This window comes from Gorilla gorilla, chromosome 16 (genome assembly GCF_029281585.2).
Source record: "Gorilla gorilla gorilla isolate KB3781 chromosome 16, NHGRI_mGorGor1-v2.1_pri, whole genome shotgun sequence".
Taxonomy (NCBI): Eukaryota; Metazoa; Chordata; class Mammalia; order Primates; family Hominidae; genus Gorilla; species Gorilla gorilla.
In genome coordinates, this window is record NC_073240.2 from 83,802,045 (window position 1) to 83,827,135 (window position 25,091).

The following is a 25,091-nucleotide window of genomic DNA, read 5'->3' on the forward strand; positions in this document are numbered from 1 at the left end:
TATTTGAAATGATTATTCCCTTGTAAATATTAATGTGAAAAATAAGTTATTATTAAGAGGGCTGTGACCTGAAGCCTTAGGTCAGTTTGATTATGATTTCCATACATAAAGAAAGGATGGATACAAGAATTCCAGAAGTTCCAGTCCTCTTTTCTAGAGCAGTCAGGAAGTTGTTTACTCTTTGAGGGCCCACTGCTGACGTCTGCTCACTGAGTAATGTCATCAGATTTCCTGGTGGTGGTTATTTTGGGGGGAGCAGTGGTAAGTAGTTGTCCGGCTGTTAGGAGACTCTGCTCCATAGAGGTCCTGAGAGCCGGATATACCCCATAGACAGGATGTAAGGTTAAATGCAATCTAGTTAAGTAAATAAAGTAAGCGTTCAGTGGTAAAAAGGAATTGCTGAAACATGAATGTTTTAAAATGATATTGCTAAAATTTTTATGTGGCAAAATTCATAGTCTTAAATCTTTTAAAAGTGAACCCATAGCTGCCTTTATTTCTTAAAATAAATCCAAAGGTGAGTTACTTTTATAAGTTCACATCATAAATTTATGCTGTCCTTTGTCTGTACAAATCAAGTTATTTCACCAGCTTTTGGTGTAGACCACATATTCAGGATTGTTTACTTAGGAGGGATGAGCCTTTTGCCCTGAGCTATCCAGACTTTTATCTTTTCCCTCAGCTTGTGACCAACACTATGTAAATATGTACATACATACTTTTTACTCATGCTGGTCATTAATATTTAAACAATTTATTATTGTCTTTATATTTATTTTCCTTACCGGTTTCCTTAAGTTTGTACTGTTGATTTTCTCAAACTTAATGATTTGAAAGCTTAGTGTACTTATTTTGTGACAAAAAGGTTTTAGACTATAGATTTTGCCTCTCATTATAATTTAGCAGTAGTATCCTGTAAGTCTTACTACATAATATTCACTTTTATTTTCCAAGTTAACTGTAGGCATAGTTTGCATATCTCTCTTTGATTCAGTACTTTTGTGAGTTAATATTTTTAAGTTTTCTAAGGAGGCAGGATTTTTTGTTGTCGCTTAAACTTAAGTTTTTAATTCCTAGTTTGACTGCTTCGTTGAAGGATAAAAATTGTACAGTTTTTACTTTAGGAATATATTTTAAGGGCTTTTTTTCTGGTAACCTAGTATATCATGTTTTTCTAATATTTATAAATATTTTCTTTCTTTCCATTCAGACTTTATTTTTTATCTATTTGATCCTTCTTAGTAAATTTCATGAGTATTCTGTCAGAGATTGAGACACCGATTCATATAAAGGACCCAGGTGGCTCTCTGACCCTGCTTTATTGTGGCAGTAGCAGCATCCCTCCAGTTTATGCTTTGTCTGCTTTCTCTTATGAAACTGTGCCCCATACTGTAGGAAGTCAGCAAAATGATTTTCTTTCTCTTCTTCCTGTCATTTTCTTCCTTTCTTCTTCCTGAGCAGTTCCACTGCATTCTCCAAGCAATAGGTCAGTCTCATTCATTTGCTCATTGCTTTAAACTTGTTCATTAAGTGCTGGTGCAACAAACAAAAAACTCATCGTTCAGACTGGTCTCTCAGAGCCTCTTGCTTTCCTTCTTCCTGTACCGTGAGAGTATGATGATTATACAGACCATTTCAAGCACTTGAAAGTTGATTTAAAAAAATAACAAAACAAAGCCGGGCGCGGTGGCTCACACCTATAATTCCAGTACTTTGGGAGGCCAAGGCAGACAGATCATTTGAGGTCAGGAGTTTGAGACCACCCTTGCCAATATGGCAAAACCCCATCTCTACTAAAAATAACAAAAATTAGCCAGGCGTGGTGGCTCGTGCCTGTAGTCCTGGCTACTCGGGAGGCTGAGGCAGGAGAATTGCTTGAATCCGGGAAGTGGAGGTTGCAGTGAGCTGAGATCGCGCCACTGCACTCTAGCCTGGGCGACAGAGTGAGACTCCATCTCAAAAAATAAAAAATAAAGTAAAAAAGAAAATGATTATACAGACCAGATCTCTTTTTTCCTGATTTTTAAAAATATGGTAAAATACACATAATGTAAAATATACCATCTTAACCAGTTTTAAGTGTACGGTTGAATGGTATTAAATACATTCATAATGTGCAACTGTGATCACCATCTATCTCCAGAACTCTTTTCATTTTGTAAAACTAAAACAATATATCAATTAAACAAGAACTTCCCCATTCTTCCCTTCCCCTTGTCCCTAGCAAACACATTCTGCTTTCTCTATATATATTTTGACTACTCCAAGTACCTCATGTAAGTGGAATCATATAGAATTTGTCTTTTTGTGACTGGCTTATTTCACTTAGCATAATGTTCTTACAGTTCATCTGTTCCATAGCATATATGTCAGAATTTCCTTTTTATGGCTGAATAATATTCCATTGTATGCATATACCACATTTTAGAATACATTTATTCTTTATTTTTTAAAGGAAGAAATAGGATCTCACTGTGTTGAGCTCACTCCCAGGCCCGAGTGATTCTCCTGCCTTAGCCTCCCAAGTACCTGGGACTGCAGGCACACGCCACCACTCCTGGCTTTGTTTATTTGTTCATCTGCCATTAGACACTTGGGCTGTTTTCATGTTTTAGAAATTATGAATAATGCTGTTAGGAACATGTGCATACAGATATCTGTCTGAATCACTGCTTTTTATTCTTTTGAATATATACCCAAAAGGGGATTGTTGGATCATATGTTAATTCTGTTTTTTTAATTTTTTGAGGACTTGCCATTCTGTTTTCTGCAGCAGCTATACCATTTAATATTTCCACCAACAGGGCACAGAGGTTCCAGTTTTTCCATGTTCTCATCAGCACTTGTTATTTTCTGGTAGTAGTGTGAGGTGGTGTCTCATTGTGGTTTTGGTTTTCATTTCCCTACTGGTTATTGATATTGAGCATCTTTTCATGTGCTTATTGGCCCTTTCTTTTATTAATATATCTTCTTTGGAGAAGAATGTCTGTTCAAGTCCTTTGCCCATTTTTGAATTGGGTTGTTGTTGGATTATAGGGGTTCTCTATATATTGTAGATATTACTCTCTTGTCAGATATATGATTGGCAATTACTTTTTCCAGTTCTGTGGATTGCATTTTTACTCTGTTGATGTTGTCTTTTTATGCACAAAATTTTAAAATTTTGATGAAGTTTAATTTGTCTCTTTTTTCTTTTGCTGCCTGTGCCATTGATATCATACCCAAAAAAATCATTGCCGAGTCTAGTGTTGTGAAGATTTTGCCCTATATTCTCTTTTAGGAATTCTGTGTATTAGGTCTTACATTTAGGTCTTCAATACATTTTGAATAAATTTTTGTATATGGTGTTAGATAAGGGTCCAACTTCATTCTTTGGATGTGGTTATCCAGTTTTCCCAGCACCATTTGTTGAAAACACTCTCCTTTCACCATTGAATGTTCTTGGCTCCCTTGTTAAAAATTATTTGACCCTATACACAAGGGTTTATTTCTGGGCCATTTATTCTAGTTCGTTGGTCTGTATGTCTGTCTTTATGCTAGTACCACATTATTTTGATCACTGTAGCTTTGTAGTAAGTCACAAAATCAGGAAGTGTGAGTTCTTCAGTTATGTTCTTTTCAAGATTGTTTTGGCTATTCGAGATCCCTTGAGATTCCATATGAATTTTAGAATGGGTTTTTCTGTTTCTTCAAAAAACATATTTGGGATTTTGATAAGGATTGCATTGAATCTATAGATTGCTCTGAGTAGTATTGACATCTTAACAATATTAAGTATTGTAATTTGTGAATGTGGGATATGTTTCCATTTATTAAATCTTTTTAATTTTTCAGCAATATTTTGTAGTTTCACTTGTACAAATCTTTCACCTCCTTGGTTAAATCAATTCTTAAGTGCCTTATTCTTTTTGATGCTATTGTAATTGGAATTGTTTTTTGTAATTTCCTTTTCAGATTGGTCATTGTTAGTGTATAGAAATGCAACTTGTTTGGTGTGTTGCCTTTGTGTCCTGATACTTTGCTGACTTTATTAGTTCTAACAGGCTTTTGTGTATGTGTGTGTGGAATCTTTAGGGTTTTCTTACCTATAAGATCATACAAATGAATAAAGATAATTTTACTTCTTATTTTCTATTTCGACTGTCTTTTCTTTTTCTTACCTAATTGCTCTGGCTAGGACTTTCTATGTTGAATAGAAGAGGTAGGCATCCTTGCTTTGTTCCTGATCTTAGAGGAAAAGTCCTTTACCATTCATTATGATGTTTGCTGTGGGTTTTGTTCATACATGGCTTTTTTAAAAATTTGTTTAAAAAATTTTTTTTTCTTCAATTTTTAAGTCCTGGGGTACTTAGTGATGTGCAGGTTTGTTACATAGGTAAATGTGTGCCATGGTGGTTTGCTGCACAGATCAACCCATCACCCAGGTATTAAGCCCAGCACCTATTAGCTATTCTTCCTGATGCTGTCCCTCCCTCCGCCTGCCACAGGCCTCAGTGTGTGTTGTTCCCCCCACATGTCCATGTGTTCTCATCATTCAGCTCCTGCTTAGAGAACACAGTGTTTGGTTTTCTGTGCCTGTTAGTTTGCTGAGGATAATGCTTCCAGCTCCATCCGTGTTTGTGCAAAGGACGTGATCTTTTTCCTTTTTATGGCTGCACATACATGGCTTTTTAAAATTATTATTATACTTTAAGTTCTAGGGTACATGTGCACAATGTGCAGGTTTGTTACATATGTATACATGTGCCCTGCTGGTGTGCTGCACCCGTTAACTCATCATTTACATTAGGTATATCTCCTAATGCTATCCCCTCCCCCCTCCCCACACCCCACAACAGGCCCCGGTGTGTGATGTTCCTCACCCTGTGTCCAAGTGTTCTCATTGTTCAATTCCCACCTATGAGTGAGAACATGCAGTGTTTGGTTTTCTGTCCTTGCAATAGTTTGCTCAGAATGATGGTTTCCAGCTTCATCCATGTCCCTACAAAGGACATGAACTCATCCTTTTTTATGGCTGCATGGCATTCCATGGTGTATATGTACCACATTTTCTTAATCCAGTCTGTCATTGATGGGCATTTGCATTGGTTCCAAGTCTTTGCTATTGTGAATAGCGCCGCAATAAACATATGTGTGCATGTGTCTTTATAGCAGCATGATTTATAATCCTTTGGGTATATACCCCGTAATGGGATGGCTGGGTCAAATGGTATTTCTAGTTCTAGATCCTTGAGGAATGGCCACACTGTCTTCCACAGTGGTTGAACTAGTTTACAGTCCCACCAACAGTGTAAAAATGTTCCTATTTCTCCACATCCTCTCCAGCACCTGTTGTTTCCTGACTTTTTAATGATCGCCATTGTAACAGGTGTGAGATGGTATCTCATTGTGGTTTTGATTTGCATTTCTCTGATGGCCAGTGATGATGAGCATTTTTTCATGTGTCTTTTGGCTGCATAAATGTCTTCTTTTGAGAAGTGTCTGTTCATATCCTTTGCCCACTTGTTGATGGGGTTGTTTGATTTTTTCTTGTAAATTTGTTTAAGTTCTTTGTAGATTCTGGATATTAGCCCTTTGTCAGATGGGTAGATTGTAAAAATTTTCTCCCATTCTGTAGGTTGCCTCTTCACTCTGATGGTAGTTTCTTTTGTGGTGCAGAAGCTCTTTAGTTTAATTAGATCCATTTGTCAATTTTGGCTTTTGTTGCCATTGCTTTTGGTATTTTAGTCATGAAGTCCTTGCCCATGCCTATGTCCTGAATGATATTGCCTAGGTTTTCTTCCTGGGATTTTTATGGTTTTAGGTCTAACATTTAAGTCTTTAATCCATCTTGAATTTTTGCATAAGGTGTAAGGAAGTGATCCAGTTTCAGCTTTCTACATATGGCTAGCCAGTTTTCCCAGCACTATTTATTAAATAGGGAATCCTTTCCCCATTGCTTGTTTTTGTCAGGTTTGTCAAAGATCAGATGGTTGTAGATGTATGGTATTATTTCTGAGGGCTCTGTTCTGTTCCATTGGTCTATATCTCTGTTTTGGTACCAGTACCATGCTGTTTTGGTTACTGTAGCCTTGCAGTATAGTTTGAAGTCAGGTAGCGTGATGCCTCCAACTTTGTTCTTTTGGCTTAGGATTGTCTTGGCAATGCAGGCTCTTTTATGGTTCCATATGAACTTTGAAGTAGTCTTTTCCAATTCTGTGAAGAAAGTCATTGGTAGCTTGATGGAGACGGCATTTAATCTATAAGTTACCTTGGGCAGTGTGGCCATTTTCACGATATTGATTCTTCCTATCTGTGAGCATGGAATGTTCTTCCATTTGTTTGTGTCCTCTTTTATTTCATTGAGCAGTGGTTTGTAGTTCTCCTTGAAGAGGTCCTTCACATCCCTTGTAAGTTGGATTCCTAGGTATTCTATACTCTTGGAAGCAATTGTGAATGGGAGTTCACTCATGAGTTGGCTGTCTGTCTGTTATTGGTGTATAGGAATGCTTGTGATTTTTGCACATTGATTTTGTATCCTGAGACTTTGCTGAAGTTGCTTGTCAGCTTAAGGAGATTTTGGGCTGAGACAATGGGGTTTTCTAAATATACAATCATGTCATCTGCAAACAGGGACAATTTGACTTCCTCTTTTCCTAATTGAATACCCTCTATTTCTTTCTCTTGCCTGATTGCCCTGGCCAGAACTTCCAACACTATGTTGAATAGGAGTGGTGAGAGAGGGCATCCCTGTCTTGTGCCAGTTTTCAAAGGGAATGCTTCCAGTTTTTGCCCATTCAATATGATATTGGCTGTGGGTTTGTCGTAAATAGCCCTTATTATTTTGAGATACGTCCCATCAATACCTAGTTTACTGAGAGTTTTTAGCATGAAGGGCTGTTGAATTTTGTCAAAGGCCTTTTCTGCATCTATTGAGATAATCATGTGGTTTTTGTCTTTGGTTCTGTTTATATGCTGGATTACGTTTATTGATTTTTGTATGTTGAACCAGCCTTGCATCCCAGGGATGAAGCCAACTTGATCATGGTAGATAAGCTTTTTGATGTGCTGCTGGATTCAGTTTGCCAGTATTTTATTCAGGATTTTTGCATCGATGTTCATCAGGGATATTGGTCTAAAATTCTCTTTTTTTTTGTTGTGTCTCTGCTAGGCTTTGGTATCAGGATGATGCTGGCCTCGTAAAATGAGTTAGGGAGGATTCCCTCTTTTTCTATTGATCGGAATAGTTTCAGAAGGAATGGTACCAGCTCCTCTTTGTACGTCTGGTAGAATTCAGCTGTGAATCCGTCAGGTACGGGACTTTTTTTGGTTGGGAGGCTATTATTGCCTCAACTTCAGAGCCTGTTATTGGTCTATTCAGGGATTCAGCTTCTTCCTGGTTTAGCCTTTGGAGGGTGTATGTGTCCAGGAATTCATCCATTTCTTCTAGATTTTCTAGTTTATTTGTGTAGAGGTGTTTATAGTATTCTCTGATGGTAGTTTGTATTTCTGTGGGATCGGTGGTTATATTCCCTTCATCATTTTCTATTGTGTCTATTTGATTCTTCTCTCTTCTTTGTTAGTCTTGCTAGCGGTCTGTCAATTTTGTTGATCTTTTCAAACAACCAGCTCCTGGATTCATTGATTTTTTTGAAGAGTTTTTTGTGTCGCTATCTCCTTCAGTTCTGCTCTGATCTTAGTTATTTCTTGCCTTCTGCTAGCTTTTGAATGTGTTTGCTCTTGCTTCTCTAATTCTTCTATTTGTGATGTTAGGGTGTCAATTTTAGATCTTTTCCTGCTTTCTCTTGTGGGCATTTACTGCTATAAATTTCCCTCTACACACTGCTTTAAATGTGTCCCAGAGATTCTGGTATGTTGTGTCTTTGTTCTCGTTGGTTTCAAAGAACCTCTTTATTTCTGCCTTCATTTCGTTATGTATCCAGTAGTCATTCAGGAGCAGGTTGTTTAGTTTCCATGTAGTTGGGCTGTTTTGAGTGAATTTCTTAATCCTGAGTTCTAGTTTGATTGCACTGTGGTCTGAGAGACAGTTTGTTATAATTTCTGTTCTTTTACATTTGCTGAGGAGTGCTTTACTTCCAACTATGTGGTCAATTTTGGAATAAGTGTGATGGGGTGCTGAGAAGAATGTATATTTTGTTGATTTGGGGTGGAGAGTTCTGTAGATGTCTATTAGGTCCGCTTGGTGCAGAGCTGAGTTCAATTCCTGGATATCCTTGTTAACTTTCTGTCTTGTTGATCTGTCTAATGTTGACAGTGGGATGTTAAAGTCTCCCATTATTATTGTGTGGGAGTCTAAGTCTCTTTGTAGGTCTCTAAGGACTTGCCTTATGAATCTGGGTGCTCCTGTATTGGGTGCATATGTATTTAGGATAGTTAGCTCTTCTTGTTGAATTGATCCCTTTACCATTATGTAATGGCTTTCTTTGTCTCTTTTGATCTTTGTTGGTTTAAAGTCTGTTTTATCAGAGACTAGGATTGCAACCCCTACTATTTTTTGTTTTCCATTTGCTTGGTAGATCTTCCTCCATCCCTTTATTTTGAGCCTGTGTGTGTCTCTGCATGTGAGTTGGGTCTCCTGAATACAGCACACTGATGGGTCTTGACTCTATCCAATTTGCCAGTCTGTGTCTTTTAATTGGAACATTTAGCCCATTTACATTTAAGGTTAATATTGTTATGTGTGAATTTGATCCCGTCGCTATGATGTTAGCTGGTTATTTTGCTCGTTAGTTGATGCAGTTCCTTCCTAGCCTTGATGGTCTTTACAATTTGGCACGTTTTTGCAGTGGCTGGTACTGGTTGTTCCTTTCCATGTTTAGTGCTTTTTTCAGGAGCTCTTGTAAGGCAGGCCTGGTGGTGACAAAATCTCTCAGCATTTGCTTGTCTGTAAAGGATTTTATTTCTCCTTCACTTATGAAGCTTAGTTTGGCTGGATATGAAATTCTGGGTTGAAAATTCTTTTCTTTAAGAATGTTGAATATTGGCCCCCACTCTCTTCTGGCTTGTAGAGTTTCTGCTGAGATATCAGCTGTTAGTCTGATGGGCTTCCCTTTGTGGGTAACCAGACCTTTCTCTCTGGCTGCCGTTAACATTTTTTCCTTCATTTCAACTTTGGTGAATCTGACAATTATGTGTCTTGGAGTTGCTCTTCTCGAGGAGTATCTTTGTGGCGTTCTCTGTATTTCCTGAATTTGAATGTTGGCCTGCCTTGGTAGGTTGGGGAAGTTTTCCTGGATAATATCCTGCAGAGTGTTTTCCAGCTTGGTTCCATTCTCCCCGTCAATTTCAGGTACACCAATCAGACATAGATTTGGTCTTTTTACATAGTCCCACATTTCTTGGAGGCTTTGTTCGTTTCTTTTTACTCATTTTTCTCTAAACTTCTCTTCTCACTTCATTTCATTCATTTGATCTTCAATCACTGATACCCCTTCTTCCACTTGATCAAATTGGCTACTGAAGCTTGTGCATGTGTCACATAGTTCTCGTGTCATGGTTTTCAGCTCCATCAGGTCATTTAAGGTATTCTCTATGCTGTTTATTCTAGTTAGCCATTCGTCTAATATTTTTTCAAGGTTTTTAGCTTCTTTGCAATGGGTTCAGACATCCTCCTTTAGCTCGGAGAAGTTTGTTATTACCGATTGTCTGAAGCCTTCTTCTCTCAGCTCGTCAAAGTCATTCTCCGTCCAGCTTTGTTCCATTGCTGGTGAGGAGCTGCGTTCCTTTGGAGGAGAAGAGGCACTCTGATTTTTAGAATTTTCAGCTTTTCTGCTCTGGTTTCTCCCCATCTTTGTGGTTTTATCTACCTTTGGTCTTTGATGCTGGTGACCTACAGATGGGGTTTTGGTGTGGATGCCCTTTCTGTTTGTTAGTTTTCCTTCTAACAGTCAGGACCCTCAACTGCAGGCCTGTTGGAGTTTGCTGGAGGTCCACTCCAGAGCCTGTTTGCCTGGATATCACCAGCGGAGAACCACAAATACTGCAGAACGGCAAATGTTGCTGCCTGATCATCCCCTGGAAGCTTCGTCTCAGAGGGGCACCCAGCCGTATGAGGTGTCAGTTGGCCCCTACTGGAAGATGTCTTCCAGTTAGGCTACTTGGGGGTCCGGGATCTGCTTGAGGAGGCAGACTGTCTGTTCTCAGATCTCGAACTCCGTGCTGGGAGGACCACTGCTCTCTTCAAAGTTGTCAGACAGGGACGTTTAAGTCTGCAGAAGTTTGTGCTGCCTTTTGTTCAGCTATGCCCTGCCCCCAGAGGTGGAGTCTATAGAGGCAGGCAGGCCTCCTTGAGCTGTGGTGGGCTCCACCCAGGAATTCCCTGACCCCTTTTGCTTCCCGGGTGAGGCGATGCCCCTCCCTGCTCTGGCTCATGCTCCATGGGCTGCACTTACTGTCCGACAAGCCCCAGTGAGATGAAGCCGGTACCTCAGTTGGAAATGCAGAAATCACCCATCTTCCGCGTCGCGCACGCTGGGAGCTGTAGACTGGAGCTGTTCCTATTCGGCCATCTTGGAACCTCCTGTGGTCGTACATGGCTTTTTAAATATTGAGGTAGTTCCCTTCTATTTCTATTTTGTTGAGTGTTTTTATAATGAAAGGATATTGAATTTTGTTAAATGCCTTTTCTGCATTATTTGAGGTATAATGAATGAGGCTTTTGTCCTTTATTCTGTACAATAATGTATTACACTGATCAATTTTCATATGTCAATACATCCTTGCATTTCAGGAATACATCCCACTTAGTCATGGTGTATAATCCTTTTATTATGCTGCTGAATTCATTTTTCTAGTATTTTGTTGAGGATTTTTGCATCAGTGTTTATAAGGGATATTGGCCTGTAATTTTCTTTTAGTGTCTTTTGTTGTTGTCGTTGTTTTGTTTTTGAGATAGAGTCTCACTTTGTTACCTAGGCTGGAATGCAGTGGCACGATTGTTTTGTTTTAAGGGATAGGGTCTTGCTCTGTTGCCCAAGTTGGAATGTAGTGGCACAGTCTTGTCTCACTGCAGCCTCGACTTCCTGGGCTCAAATGATCCTCTTCCCTTAGCCTCCTGAGTAGCTAGGATTATAGGTGCATACCACCATGACCAGCTTTTTCTTCTTCTTCTCTTTTTTATAGAGTTAGGGTCTTGTTATGTTGCCTAGGCTTGTCTTGACTCCTGGCCTCAAACAGTCCTCCCACCTTAGCCTCTCAAAAGCGCTGGGATTACAGGTGTGAGCTACCACATCTGGCCCTAACTTTGGTATCAAGGTAATACTGGCCTCATAGAATGAGTTAGGAAGTGTTTCTTTCTCTTCAATTTTTTGTAAAAGTTTGAGAAGGATTGTATTAGTTCTTTAAATGCTTGGTAGAATTCACCTGTGAAGCTATTGGGTCCAGGAGTTTTCTTTGTTGGGGGATTTTTGATTACTGATTCAGTCTCCTTACCAGTAATAGATCTATTCAGGTTTTCTGTTTCTTTATGATTTGGTCTTGGTACTTTTTGCGCTTCTAGGAATTTGTCCATTTTATCCAGATTATCCAATTTGTTGGTGTATAAGTGTTAATAGTACTCTCTTAGAATCCTTTTTATTGCTGTAGAATTGGTAGCAATGTCCCTACTTTGATTTCTAATTTTGGTAATTTGAGTCATTTTTATTTTTTTCTCCATCTTGCTAAAGGTTTGTCAATTTTGTTGATCATTTCAAAGAACCAGCTTTTGGTTTCCTTGATTTTTCTGTACTTTCTATTCTCTATTGTATTAATCTTTGCTCTAATCATTATTTCCATCTGCTAGCTTTGGGTTTAGTTTTCTCTTTTTCTAGTTGCCTAAATTATAAAGTTAGGTTGTTGATTTGAGATCTTATTTTCTAGTGTATTTATAGCTATTAATGTTCCCCTTAGCCTGTTTTTACTGCTACATCCCATAAGTTTTGGTATGTTGCGTTTTTGTTTTCATTCATCTCCAAGTATTTTCTGATTTATCTGTGTATTCTTCTTTGATCTGTTAGTTAAGATTGTGTTGTTTAATTTCCACAATTTTGTGAATTTTCCAGTTTTACTTTTGTTATTGATTTCTCACTTTATCCTTAAGATACTTTGTGTTACATCTATCTTTTAAAATCTATTGAGTTTTGATTTGTGGCCTAATATGTAGTCTGTCCTTGAGAATGTCCCATGTGCACTTGAGGAAAATGTATATGTTGTTATTGGGTAGCACATTCTGTATATGTCTATTAGATCTTGTTGGTTTATTGTGTTGCTTAAGTCTAGCCATTACTGAGAGGGGGGTGTTGAAGTCTTCAACTATAATTGTAGAACTGTCTCTTCCTTCAATTCTGTTAATTTTTACTTTATATATTTTAATGGTCTGTCATTGGGTAGATAATTGCTTATAATTGTTACATCTTGTTACTCTGTTGAATGTTTAACATATAGTGTCCTCCTTTGTCTCTTATAGCCTTTTTTGGTTTTAAGTCTATTTTGTCTGATGTTAGTATAGCTTCCCCTGCTCTTTTTTGATTACTATTAGAGTATCTTTTTCCATCCTTTCACTTTCTATTTTTGTCTTTGGATCTAAAAGTGAATGTCTTATAGACCACATATAGATGGGTTCATTCTGCCAATCTCTGTCTTTTGATTGGAGAGTTTAATCCACTTATATTTAAAGTAATTACTGAGCTTGCACAACAAAGCAAGGCTGTGTCTCTACAAAACATTTAAAAATTAACCAGATGAAGTGGCATATACCTGTAGTCTCAGCTACTCGGGAGACTGAAGTGGGACGATCTCTTGAGCCCAGGAGTTCAAGGCTACAGTGAGCTATGATCATGCCATTGCACTCCAGTCTGGGTGATAGAGCAAGACCCTGTCCCTAAAAATAAGTAAATAATTACTGATAAAGGTGGACTTAACTTCTGTCATTTTGCTATTTGTTTTTCTATATGTCACATAGCTTTTTTTGTCTTCCATTTCTTTAATTACTGTCTTCTTTTGTGTTGATTTTTTGTAATGCAATATTTAAATTCCTTTCTCATTTCCCTTTGTGTATATTCTATAGCTACTTTCTTTATGGTTAGCATGGGGATTATAGTTAACATCTTAATGTTATATAAATATTTAATTTGAATTATGCCAGCTTAACTTCAATAACATACAAAAATTCTACTCCTATACTGCTTTATTCCCACCCTTTTCAGTTATTGATGTCACAAAATTAAAGCTTTATGTAGTTGGTCCTCCGTATTGGTGGGTTCCACGTCCATGGATTCAGCCAACTGAAGATTGAAAATATTTAGGAAAAAAAACAATAAAAAATATAAAATAATACAGCATTAAGAACTGTTTACATAGCATTACATTGTATTAGGTATTATAAGTAAGTAGAGACAATTTAAAGCATAGAGGAGAATGGGAATATGTTATATAAGGTACTTGAGCATCCATAGATTTTCATATATATGGGTGTTCCTGGAACCAATTCCCTGCAGATAACAAGGGACAACTGTACATTGTGTGCCCAAAAGCGTACACTAATACTTTCAAATGTCTCTTATTTAGGAAATAAAATGCAAAATGTAGTTACCCACAAAAGTTACAATAATACTTCCTTTTAGACCAATGATTTTTTTTTTTCCACCAAACTGTATTCGTCTCTTAAATCATGTAGGAAACAAACAAAAGGAGTTATAAGCCATTTGTACAATAGCAATAGCTTTTATAATTATCCATGGTTTCACTTTTATTGAGATCTTTATTTCTTCAGACAGCTTTGAGTTACTGTCTAGTGTCCTTTTATTTTACCCTGCAGGACTCCCTTGAACATTTCTTGCAGGGCATATCTAGTGGTAATGAACTCCCTTAGTTTTTTTGGTTTGTTTTATTTTGTTTTTGTTTTTGTTTTTCATTCTGGAGATGTCTTAATTCCTCCCTCACTTTTGAATGAAGTTTTGCCGAATATAGGATCTTTGATTGACGATTAGCTGACCTCCAAAGTTTCTGATGAGAGATCTATTGATAATCTTATTGAGGATTTCTTGTGTGTGACCAGTTGCTTCTTTCTTGCTGCTTTCTTTTTTATTTTTCTTCTTTTTTATTTATTTATTTTTTTTGAGATGGCATCTCGCTCTGTTGCCCAGGCTGGAGTGCAATGGTGCAGTCTTGGCTCACTGCAACTTCCACCTCCCAGGTTCAAGCAATTCTCCTGCCTCAGCCTCCTGAGTAGCTGGGATTACAGGCACCCGCCACCACACCCAGCTAATTTTTTTTTGTATTTTTAGTAGAGACGGGGTTTCACCATGTTGGCCAGGCTGGTTTCGAATTCCTGGCCTCAGGTGATCTGTCTGTCTCAGCCTCCCAAAGTGCTGGGATTACAGGCGTGAGCCACCACGCCCAGTTCTTGCTGCTTTCAAGATTCTCTTTTTGCCTTTGAGCAGTTTCATTATAATGTGTCTTGATATGGGTCTCTTTGAGTTCATCTTACTTATTGTTTGTTGAGCTTCTTTATGTCCTACATCAAGTTTGGGATATTTTCTTCATACATTTTCTCTTTCCCTTTCTCTTCAGCATCTGGGACTCCCGTGATGCATATATTAGCTTGTTTCATGGTGTCCTTCAGGCACTGTAAGCTCTGTTCACTATTTTTTTTTAAAGGTTTTTTCTCTTTCCCAGACTCGATAATTTCAATTATCCCCTCTCTAAGTGTGCTCATTCTTTCTTTTGCCTGCCCAAATTTGCCTTTGAATCTCTTTAGTGAATTTTTCATTCCAGTTATTGTACTTTTCAGCTCCAGAAATTATTTTTGGTTTCTTTTTAGTTTTTTTATCTCTTTACTTATATTTTCATGTTGTTCGTACATCATTTTCTTGACTTTCTCCACATCTTTCTTTAGTTCTTTTAGCATCTTGAAGTTGTTGTAAAGTCTTTGTCTAGTAGATCTGCCATTAGGTATCTTTCAGGGATGGTTGCTGTTGATTTAGTTTTTTTCATTTGAATTGGCTGTACTTTCCTGTTTGTGTGCTTTGTGAATTTGTGTTGAAAACTGGACATTTGAATTTAATAATGTGGTAACTCTGGAAATCATATTCTCCGTCTTCCCCAGGATTTGCTGTTATTGTTTTGTTTTGTTTTGTTTTTAAATGTGGTAGGCCATCTCTGTGCCAAGGATCAGTCTAATGTGTAAACTCAAGGTCTTCTCAGGCATTTTCTAAGCCTTTCCCTAGGCTTGCATAATCACTTTCTAGTTTTCCCTGTATATGCCATTGCTTTTGAATGCCTTAGTCCCTAATGTCTGACTCTCAAAGGGGATAAAAGAGAAAAATGAAAGGAGAGGAAGGGGACTAGCCCTTTAAATCTCCTAGAAGTCTCTTCAACTGGAGGGGGAATGACTTGCAACAATGGGAGAAAGTGCAACAATGCACCCCTTCTTTGTCTGCACCTCTGTATCAGTGATCAGAGCACAGATCCCTGATATTTGGAGGACATGGTTGTTTTTGCCTTCCCTGGGTCCTGCAAGTTGTGTGCAGGTCGCTTTAGGAACACATGCACAGCTGCCCACCATGGGCCTGGGTACCTGCTATGTGCTAAGAGCTAAAATTAACTGCGGTTTACCATCCAAGCCTTCCCCTGGAAGTTGCACGTCTTCAATTGTTCCTAAAATAGTTGCATCAGACATATTCTGCCAGTGCAATATTGTCTAGGTGGGGAAACAGATTCCTGGTGCTTCTTACTCTACTGTCTTCTCTAAATCCATCTTTTAAGACTCTCCTGTGGACCTCTTGGACCATCTTCCCTCATAAAAATTCTGGCTTTGGCATCCAGTTACACCAGTATGAGACTGGCCCATAGTTACACAACTCAAGAGGATAGGTGATAACCATGCACTGTCTGTTCTCCTGACTCTTTCACCCTACTGAAGAATCTTCCTCCTTGGTCTAGAATATTAGGGACCCTCATTCTTTTTATGCCTTCTGAGAGATAAAATTATTACAGAGCAGTGCAGAAACTGAGCCAGTGGCCCATAATTACTAGACATCAGCTTCTCATGGTTAAAAATATATGTGGATTTTTCTCCCATCACTAAGCAAACTTCATAATGTGTTTACTAGAATAGGTCACTGTTTGAGGGGAGAGATTGGAGGAGGGCAGTCAGTTGGGAAACATTTTGTAGGAAGTCTTATGGATCTAGTTCTTCTGTTGCTGTGACGAATCATACCATCACACAGAGGCCCAGATTGGGATCTCATCAACACCTACAGAGTCACTGGGCAAATTACAAAATGTGTCTCTTCCCCTGGGTAGCAGCCCAGTGCCAGAATTCATCACCTGGAGTTGTTTTTCATTCCCACCTTCTCCCTTCCTTGGGCCCCTTTGTGTTGTATACAGGCTATTCAAATCTTCTAGTGGTCCTGAGTTTGCAGCACAGTGTATGGAGCTAAACAAACCTGGGTGGAATCCCAGCACTGCCACTTGCTGTGTGGCCTTAATGCAGGGTACTTAGAACTTCAGTTTTCTAGCTATAAACTCTCACCACATTACTATCAGATTCAGTGAAATAACATGTGCAGCCCTTAGCACAGTAACCAGAACACACTAAGTCTTCCATTGGTGCTGTGATTGTTATTACTCACTGGGGTTTGGTTATGATATTACATTTATCTTTGATTTAGCATTACATTCTCAAATGGATAAGTACTTACAGTAAGTGCTATTATGCTCCTCTGTAAAATGGAAAGTGTCAACCATTTTTCAATGACATTCCACGGTTCTGACTGCTGGATTGCATTATTCATGTGCCATTTGGGTGTAAGATTTCATTATCCATCAGGAAAAAAATGGAAATAGGCACAGAGGGAATCAGCATTTATTTAGTATCTATTATTGGGGGGCTGTCTATATTGTCATCTCATTTGGCCTTTAACATGTGAGAAGTTGAGGCTGAGGAAGATTAATTCACTTAAAGTCACATGTAGCTAGTAAGAGGCAAAGCCAGAATCACATTCATTTTATTTGTTCATTTTATTTCTCCTTTCCTGCTCCCCACTTTTCCTGGGGGCTATAAGGAGATCCTTAGGATTCCTCATAATCATTTCATTTATCTACTATTTACTTTATTTGCCTCTAGAATAGAAATTTTGCTTTCATTTCTGGCACTGTTTAGAGAGAGAAAAAGTTAAGCTTCTCTTTCTCTGTTGTGTTTTTTTTTTTTTTTTTTTTTTTAAGCCAATCTCTTTCTTACAGGTAGCAGTAGCTGATGTGCAGTTTGGTCCCATGAGATTTCATCACGATCAACTTCAGGTAATAATGAACGATGCTGTATTTTTCACATGCTGATTTTCTTTAAAAAGGGTGGAGGTGGAGCTAAATTTACACATTTAAAATAGTCTTTCATTTAGATAATAGTGTTTGGATCAATGTTAAATTCCCTGAACTCTGTAACAGTATTATAGTTACATAAGAGAATATCCTGTTCTTAGAAATACACATTGTGGTGTTTAGAGATGAAGAAGTGTTTGTAGCCTACTTTCATTGGTTCAGCAATAGGTCAGGCACGGTGGCTCACACCTATAATCCCAGCACTTTGGGAGGCTGAGGCAGTAGGATCTCTTGAGCTTGAGGAGTCCTTGAGGAGTTTGAAACCAGCCTGGGCAACATAGGGAGACCCAGTTTCTGCAACAACAGCAACAACAAATTAGATGGACATGGGGGTGTGTGTGCCTGTGGTCCCAGCTACTTGGAAGGCTGAGATGGGAGAACCACCTGAGCCCGGGAGGTCAAGGCTGCAGTGAGTCATGATCACACCATTGCACTCCAGCCTGGGCAACAGAGTGAGACCCTGTCTCAAACAAACTAAAGAAAAAAAATTGGTTCAGCAATAAATAAAAAATGTGTATAATTGTATGTATGTACATGTATGTGTTTAGAGAGAGAGAGAAAGCAAAGCAAAGGTGGCAAAATGTTAATTGATGAATGTAGAGAAAGGGCATCTTTAGTGTTCATTTTCATTCACGTTTCTGTAGATTTGAAATTTTCCAATATAAAAAGTAAAAAGATTGTCTTTTCAATGTCGCTGAATCAGCTCTGTCAGAGAGAAGATATCTGTAATTTATCTAATTCAAAATATGAGACAGAAAACAACCAATTGAAATTCAGCGAAGTTATCCAGGCTCCCCGCACATAAACATGTTTCATTCACTATTACATTTAAAAATATATGAGAAGTGCTGACAGAAATGTGTGCTCTTAGTTCTTTGCATGTATGGTCTTTGTGTAGTTGAGTAAACTCGGAAGAAATAAGCCTTAGGAGGGTTTCTGATAGCTTTGCAGTCTATTTCACAGGCTGCCCATCTCCTCCTTACCACTGTTGCCCCATTGTCAGTCTGCTTCTGAAGGGATGGAGCACGGGTGCTCCTGAACCAGATTGGGAGTGGGAATAGCAGGGAGAGAGAGGGAAGGAGGCTGGCTGGATAAGGAAGACGCTATGGATACAGGCCTCGCTTGCTCCAGGCCAGGACTGACGTGATCGGGGCAGCCAGCCACTGTCCTGGGCAGAGGCACAGATGCTACCTCTTGCACCTGGTGACTGTGTCACTTAACTGATAGGCTTTGAAGTGTCACATTTTGGTCTACTTTAAATCTTCTTTCTTTTAATCAAAGCAATTTTTTTTTGACTTGGAGGAATTACATAAAATCTTGAGTCAAACATTTCAATACATTATTTATAGGATTAAGTATTCCAATAATTTCACCAAGATATTAGCATTCACCATCTGAGAACTTACCCAGTTAACTTTCTTTTAGCTAAAATAAATATTAATGTGCTTTAATTCTTTTAGTTTCAAGATAAAATGCTTAACTAAATCTTTGTTGAGTTCTGCCAGTGGGTTTCTTAGCAAAAAAGTAGGCATATGGCCAGGTGCAGTGGCTCACACCTGCAATCCCAGCACTTTGGGAGGCCACAGCAGGTGGATCACTTGAGTCCAGGAGTTCTAGACTAGCCTGGGCAACATGGAGGGACCCCATCTCTACTGAAAATACAAAAATTAGCCGGGCATGTGGTGGCGCACACCTGTAATCTCCCAGCCACTGGGGGCTCTGAGGTATAATAACACTGGAACCCTGGAGGTGGAGGTTGCAGTGAGCTGACATCACACCACTGTACTCCAGCCCATGCAACAGAGGAAGACCCTGTTGCCCACCCACCATCCCCCCAAAACACACACACACACACACACACACACACACACACACAAATGACAATTCTGACCAGGCGCGGTGGCTCACGCCTGTAATCCCAACACTTTGGGAGGCCGAGGTGGGAGGATTACTTGAAGCCAGGAGTTTGAAATCAGCCTGGCCAACATGGCAAAACCCCGTCTCTACTAAAAATACAAAAATTAGCTGGGCATGGTGGCACGTGCCTGTGGCCTAACTACTCGGCAGGGCTGAGGTGGGAGAATCACTTGAACCTGGGAGGCAGAGGTTGCAGTGAGCCAAGATCGTGCCATTACACTCCAGCCTGAGCAACAGAGCAAGACTCTGTCTCAAGAAAAAAAAAGTGTAAGAAATGACAATTCTAACATCTTTTTTTTAAAGAAGTGTTTGTGCTCTTTTGATTCAGGTACTTTTAGTGTTTACCAAAGAAGATAACCAATGTAATGGATTCTGCAGGGCATGTGAAAAAGCAGGGTTTAAGTGTACAGTTACCAAGGAGGCTCAGGCTGTCCTTGCCTGTTTCCTGGACAAACATCATGACATTATCATCATAGACCACAGAAATCCTCGACAGCTGGATGCAGAGGCACTGTGCAGGTAAGCCCAAGACTCGGGCCTAAATAGTCCCATTGGCCTTTCTGACAATACATGCAGCCTAGAAATAGATTAAATTAGACTCACTCTCTTTTAAGTTGCTTTCCATGCATGTGAAATAAACAAAATATTAGAACCTCACTATTTATAGGACTGATGTATATCTCTTTTGTTTTGTCTTGCTTCACTTTACTTGAAACAGTAAGAAAATGTGAATAATAAGAATTATTAAGGGTCAAAGTGAAACCCAAAATGTAATTAACCACAATTATCACTTGTATATTAGTGCAGTAAGAATTATAATTTTTCAGATTGTTTTCAAAGTTTTAAAAATTTTGAAAATTGTCTTTTAATGTTCGATGAATGGGCTTTATTTATAATACTTGCACCTTGTCAATATTATGAGAGAATTCTCTGTAGTGACCTAAACCTAAAAAATGCCTTTTAAAGAAAGTTATTTGTTGCTGATGGAAGCAAGGCAAATATAAAATTTTATGACATATTAATTTTAAGGACATTTAAAATCTTGACTTTTAAGAGAGAGAAAAGATATAAGCTAAGTAGATTAAAAACCCTTGGGTTAAAAACCGAGGTGACAGGCAAATGACAACATATTAAAAGATTATTTATGGGGTATGTGGTGACGTCAACATGGGTTTGTTTCCTTGGTGTTGAGAACTCTACACTCCTGGTAGTCAGACTAGGTAGCGTTTACCCTTCCATGACTTGCCTCCAGTAGTTTCTCCTGTGGCCTTGATCTAGTGCCTGAAATGTGCCTATGTTCCTCATCTGTTTCAATCTGCATGACTTCACAATAAGCCATCATCATTGTAGCCCAGATTTCTTTTTTTTTTCTTGAGACGGAGTCTCACTCTGTAACCCAGGCTGGAGTGCAAGGCTCGATCTCAGCTCACTGCAACCTCCGCCTCCAGGGTTCAAGGGATTCTCCTGCCTCAGCCTCCCGAGTAGCTGGGATTACAGGCGCACACCACCATGCCCGGCTAATTTTGTATTGTTAATAGAGACGGTGTTTGACCATATTGGCCAGGCTGGTCTTGAACTCCTGACCCCAAGTGATCCATCTGCCTCAGCCTCCCAAAGTGCTGGGATTACAGGTGTGAGCCACTGCACTGTGCCCGCCCTACCCCAGATTTCTTGACATGTCATTTGGCCAGTCACCCAGCACATTCATGGGGGATTGCAGCCCAAAAGAAATGGAGAGAGCTCTGGCCAGGAAAAAGGGAGGTCCAGGTCCTTGTTTGGCTCTTCCTGGATAGCTGCTTGTCTCTGGGTAACTCTACCTTCTCTGGGGATGTTTTAGCTCAGCTGTAAATTTGGAACACTTGGTTTCCAGTATCCCTTTTATCCCTAACATTGAATAGATACCACTCAGAGGAAGGGAAGATGATACCTAAATTACATGGTGCTTGGTAGTCATGGTGGAATGTTGCAAGGCAGTAGAGGTGTCTAAGGTGGGCCAAATGGCTGCCGAGATAGAAGAGGGAGGACAGGGTGAGGGGCTGGAGAAAATTTGGCCTCTTTCCTAGTCTTGTCCAGGCCCAAGCCTAGCCACAGGTATGTGCTAGGCAATGAAAGTTCATACTTTTAAAGGTGACTACTAGAGCATCTTGTATTGTAAAAGAAAATTTAAATCGTGTTGGTTATGCTCCACTGTTAAAAACTGTGGTAAAAGAAACATAACATTAACTTTATGTTCCACTTTTTAAGGGAAGAAAATGTACTATTGCTGTACATTTTAGGAATATTCTAAACAAATAGGATTAATTCATTCAGCAGATTTTTATTGAGCTGTGTACAAGAGAATGTTTTAGACTGAAAGTTATAAAATGAAGTTCTTGTCTTCTATAAGCTTATAGACTAGAGGAGCTGAAATATTTCAATGAAAAAAAGTAATGTTACGCGCTCAGTTAAAAACTCACACAAATACCAAATTCCATAAGCACTATAGTTAATCAGAGTTCTTTCATCATGTAAATAACAATTTTATATAGTTTTAAAGTAAAGAATGGGAACTGGATTGCTTTACTATATGGTTTTAGAGAAGCAGAGAATGTCAGATGTGCCTCTCCTTTATGAAGTGCCTAGCACTCTCCATCCAGCCTCTCCTCAGGACCTGGGGATCACTAAGTGAAACCCTGAGATTTAGAAGCTTTGCTTTATATTGAACCCAACTTTGTCCACACTTGGCCCACAGGATTGCTAGAACAGATCTATTATTCCTCTTCCCCAGAATGGACTTCCAACACTGGAGGACAGGAATTGTGTCCCCCCCACCCCAGACATCTTTCCTTTTCTGAACTGAGCACACCCTTACTGCTATGAGTGGCTCCTAACAGATCCTGGTTTCATATTCCCACCACATCAAGGGTGCTTCCCCTGAGTACCCTTTTCTGATTGATAGACCTTGTAAGCATGGCTCCAGAACCGAAAAGCTCACACTAGGTTTGGGGGAACCAGTGACAAGTAAGCAGAACAGTCCCCTCCACTGTGCTAGCCAGAGGGAGCAGGCCTTTACAAATGTAATCCCCGATCACATTTATTTCCTGATGGCCACATCACAGCCTTGGCCAAGAATCTCAAGTGTTTCTCACAAGCTGTTTTCTACCACGTCATCTCCATCTTGTTGGGTGAGGATTTGGGGTAGGGGTGGGTCCTTGTGCTAATCATAGTGAGTTTTCTAGAGGCAAGAGCAGACCCTGATTTATTTTCCTAATCAGTTTTGTCTTCATTCTGGCCCTTACCTGGCTTATCTCCCTTAAGATCATCCCTTTAAGGATGCCCGCCCACTTTGGACTGTTCAGGAAATCTTTCCAGGCTCCCCACCCCCGAACCAGCTTGCCCTGTCTCTGAGCTGACTTACATGGCTCTTGAGACCTTAGCCCTGCAGAATTCTGTCCTTCCCTTCATCTTCCCTTTTGGGATACCTAATCAACACTGCCTATGAAGAGCTTTTCATCGGTTGTTGACCTGTCTAAATGACTAGCATTCACCTGTATCTCTCTGTTGGGGGCATTTGGAACTCCTTACACTCCTTATGAGATGCCTTGCTAACAGCAAATATTCTATGTCTATTATATTTCCAAATCTACCAGTTTAGGAACCCTACTTTGTAAGTCTCCTCAGGTCTGGGCACTGCATTTGGTACTAGAGCTACATAGATGAGTAAGATGTGCTTCTTGTCTCTGAGGAGCTAATACTTTAGTTAGCAGGGAAAGTGAGTGATTTCGGTATAGGCTTGTAAGTGCCCGCAGAAGAGGTTTACGCAGAGTGTTGTGGGTGCCTGTGTCAAAGAGGGCTTCGCAAGAGGATACTTGAGTTGCATCTTAAAGGATGAGCAGGAGTTTTGAAAGGAAAAAAGGTGGAGAAAATGTTCCAGGTAGAGGGAGCGGCATGTGTAGAAACAGGCAGGACATCCGGGCACCTCTGCTCAGTGCTAGATGGCTGCTGGTCAGGCAGATGTGGAGTAGGTGTCAGGGGAGGTTGGAACAGCAGACGTGAACCAAATGATGAAGGCCTTGTGTGCTAAGCCAAAGGCTGTGGACTCTACCCCATAGGTAGTTGAAACACTGATACATTCTGCGCAGGACAGTGTTGAGCAGGATAGAAAAATAACTTGGCTGCCAAGTGGAGAATGGAGTAGAAAACTGGAGGAGATGAGGCAAATCAATCAGTTGTGAGGCTGCTAGAGGCCATCCAGTAGTTCCTAACAGAGTATAGCTTCATATTCCCACTGTAGCACTTGATATCAATGTCTCCTCCCAACTTCCTATCAAAAAACCCATGAAGAGGGAAAAAGAGACAAAAATTGACCATAGCAATAATAAATAAAAACGCACAAAGATAAGATGATAGGTCAGAAGCTGAGAGAACAGAAAAGGATAGGAATCTCTACTGTATCTGTCATACCATGGAGACTAATAAAGAAGCCTGGTTCTGAACTGTGCCTCGCACACTTCAGTCTTTGAAGCTGAAATACCAGTGGCCATAAAGGAAGGCAGTGGAAACAGGCTTTGCTTTACTCCCACTGTGTTCTGCCAAGCCTTGGATGCTGGAGTTGCTCTAACCAGAGAAACAGATGACTGAGCCCCAGCAGAGCAGCAAGGCTTTATGAGCTGGGCAGAGGCCTGCACTCTAGCCCCTGCCATCCCTGCTGCACCTGATTCTTTACTCTCTGCATCTACTCAGAAACCCAAGGTAAGGAAGAGAGGGATATGGACAGAGACATGGTTTTTCCTACTATGTTTTAAGAAGGGACAGAGGTATAAGGAACCTGAAGACAGTTCTCCACATACCGCAGTTTCAAAACAACAAATTACATCAGTTCTCAGGTTCAGTTTGAGAATCAGAGAGAACAGGCCAGGAGCCCCGCTCTGCAGCAGACCTGTGCATGCCTGCTGGCAGTGTTCTCCAAGCCCAAACTGTGCTTGTTGATGTGATCTACAGCCCAGACCTAAGAGGAGGACAGCTACTGACACCAAGGGTTCAGTGAAGAGGTGCTAAGGAAACTCTTGTGACCCTCTTTGTTGGCAAACTCTTAGCCTGCATAGATGCGAATTGCATTCAGGGGTGTGTAAACAGGATGAGAAGGGGGGCCTGTGAAAAGTGCCACCACATAATGAGGGGGGAAAGAACAGCCCTGAAGACTAAGAAAATTATTTTTTATAAGACACTGTAGAACCTTTTGAAGACATATGCTTAGTGGACTCAGAAGAGGTGCAGCAGTATTTCTTGGTGCAACAGGAGTAGGTCTCTGTAATAAAAGGGACGATCTCATAAAGGGATATAGAGGAAATAAAAAAAGTACTACTTGAAAACCCAAAACGCATTAACAGATTTAAAATCTATGTTGAATGCAGAAGCAAGATTGAACTCAGAGCACCAGATGCTTTTATACAATTTCTTGATTCACCTTGGTGTGCAGATCCTTTATACCATTATAAATCCCATTCTTTTTCATCTGAAACTCATTCCACATGGCAGAGAAAAATAGCAAAGCACAAGTAATGGAGTTGTGCTTTTGTGAAACTTAACTCATTAAAGGGCTGGGCTATGTTCTTATAGTGAGCCTCCATTATGTGGCCTTTTTTCCAGTGTTGTGTTGAGACCATTATCAGAATTATTTGTAGTTGCCTAGAGTAGCTTGAGTCTGGTAGTTGCCCCCAGTATCCATTTCTATTCTTTTCCTAATAACAGAATCTCTGATGTGTAGCTGGGCATATGGCTACCTAGAAAATAGATTGCATTCCCTAGTTTTTCTTACAGCTGGCCAATGGACCTATCAT

General features: G+C 39.7%; 1 protein-coding gene across 3 annotated transcripts in view; it reads left to right on the top strand.

Annotated features, from left to right (window-relative positions):
* Positions 1-25,091, top strand: part of PDE8A (phosphodiesterase 8A) — a 157,126-nt gene that overhangs the window by 65,341 nt on the left and 66,694 nt on the right. For all 3 annotated transcript variants that reach the window (XM_004056705.5, XM_063698777.1, XM_055362805.2), the window contains exons 2-3: positions 17,221-17,277; positions 19,601-19,791. In XM_004056705.5, the coding sequence (XP_004056753.1) occupies positions 17,221-17,277; positions 19,601-19,791 (248 nt within the window). The remainder of the gene's footprint in view (positions 1-17,220; positions 17,278-19,600; positions 19,792-25,091) is intronic.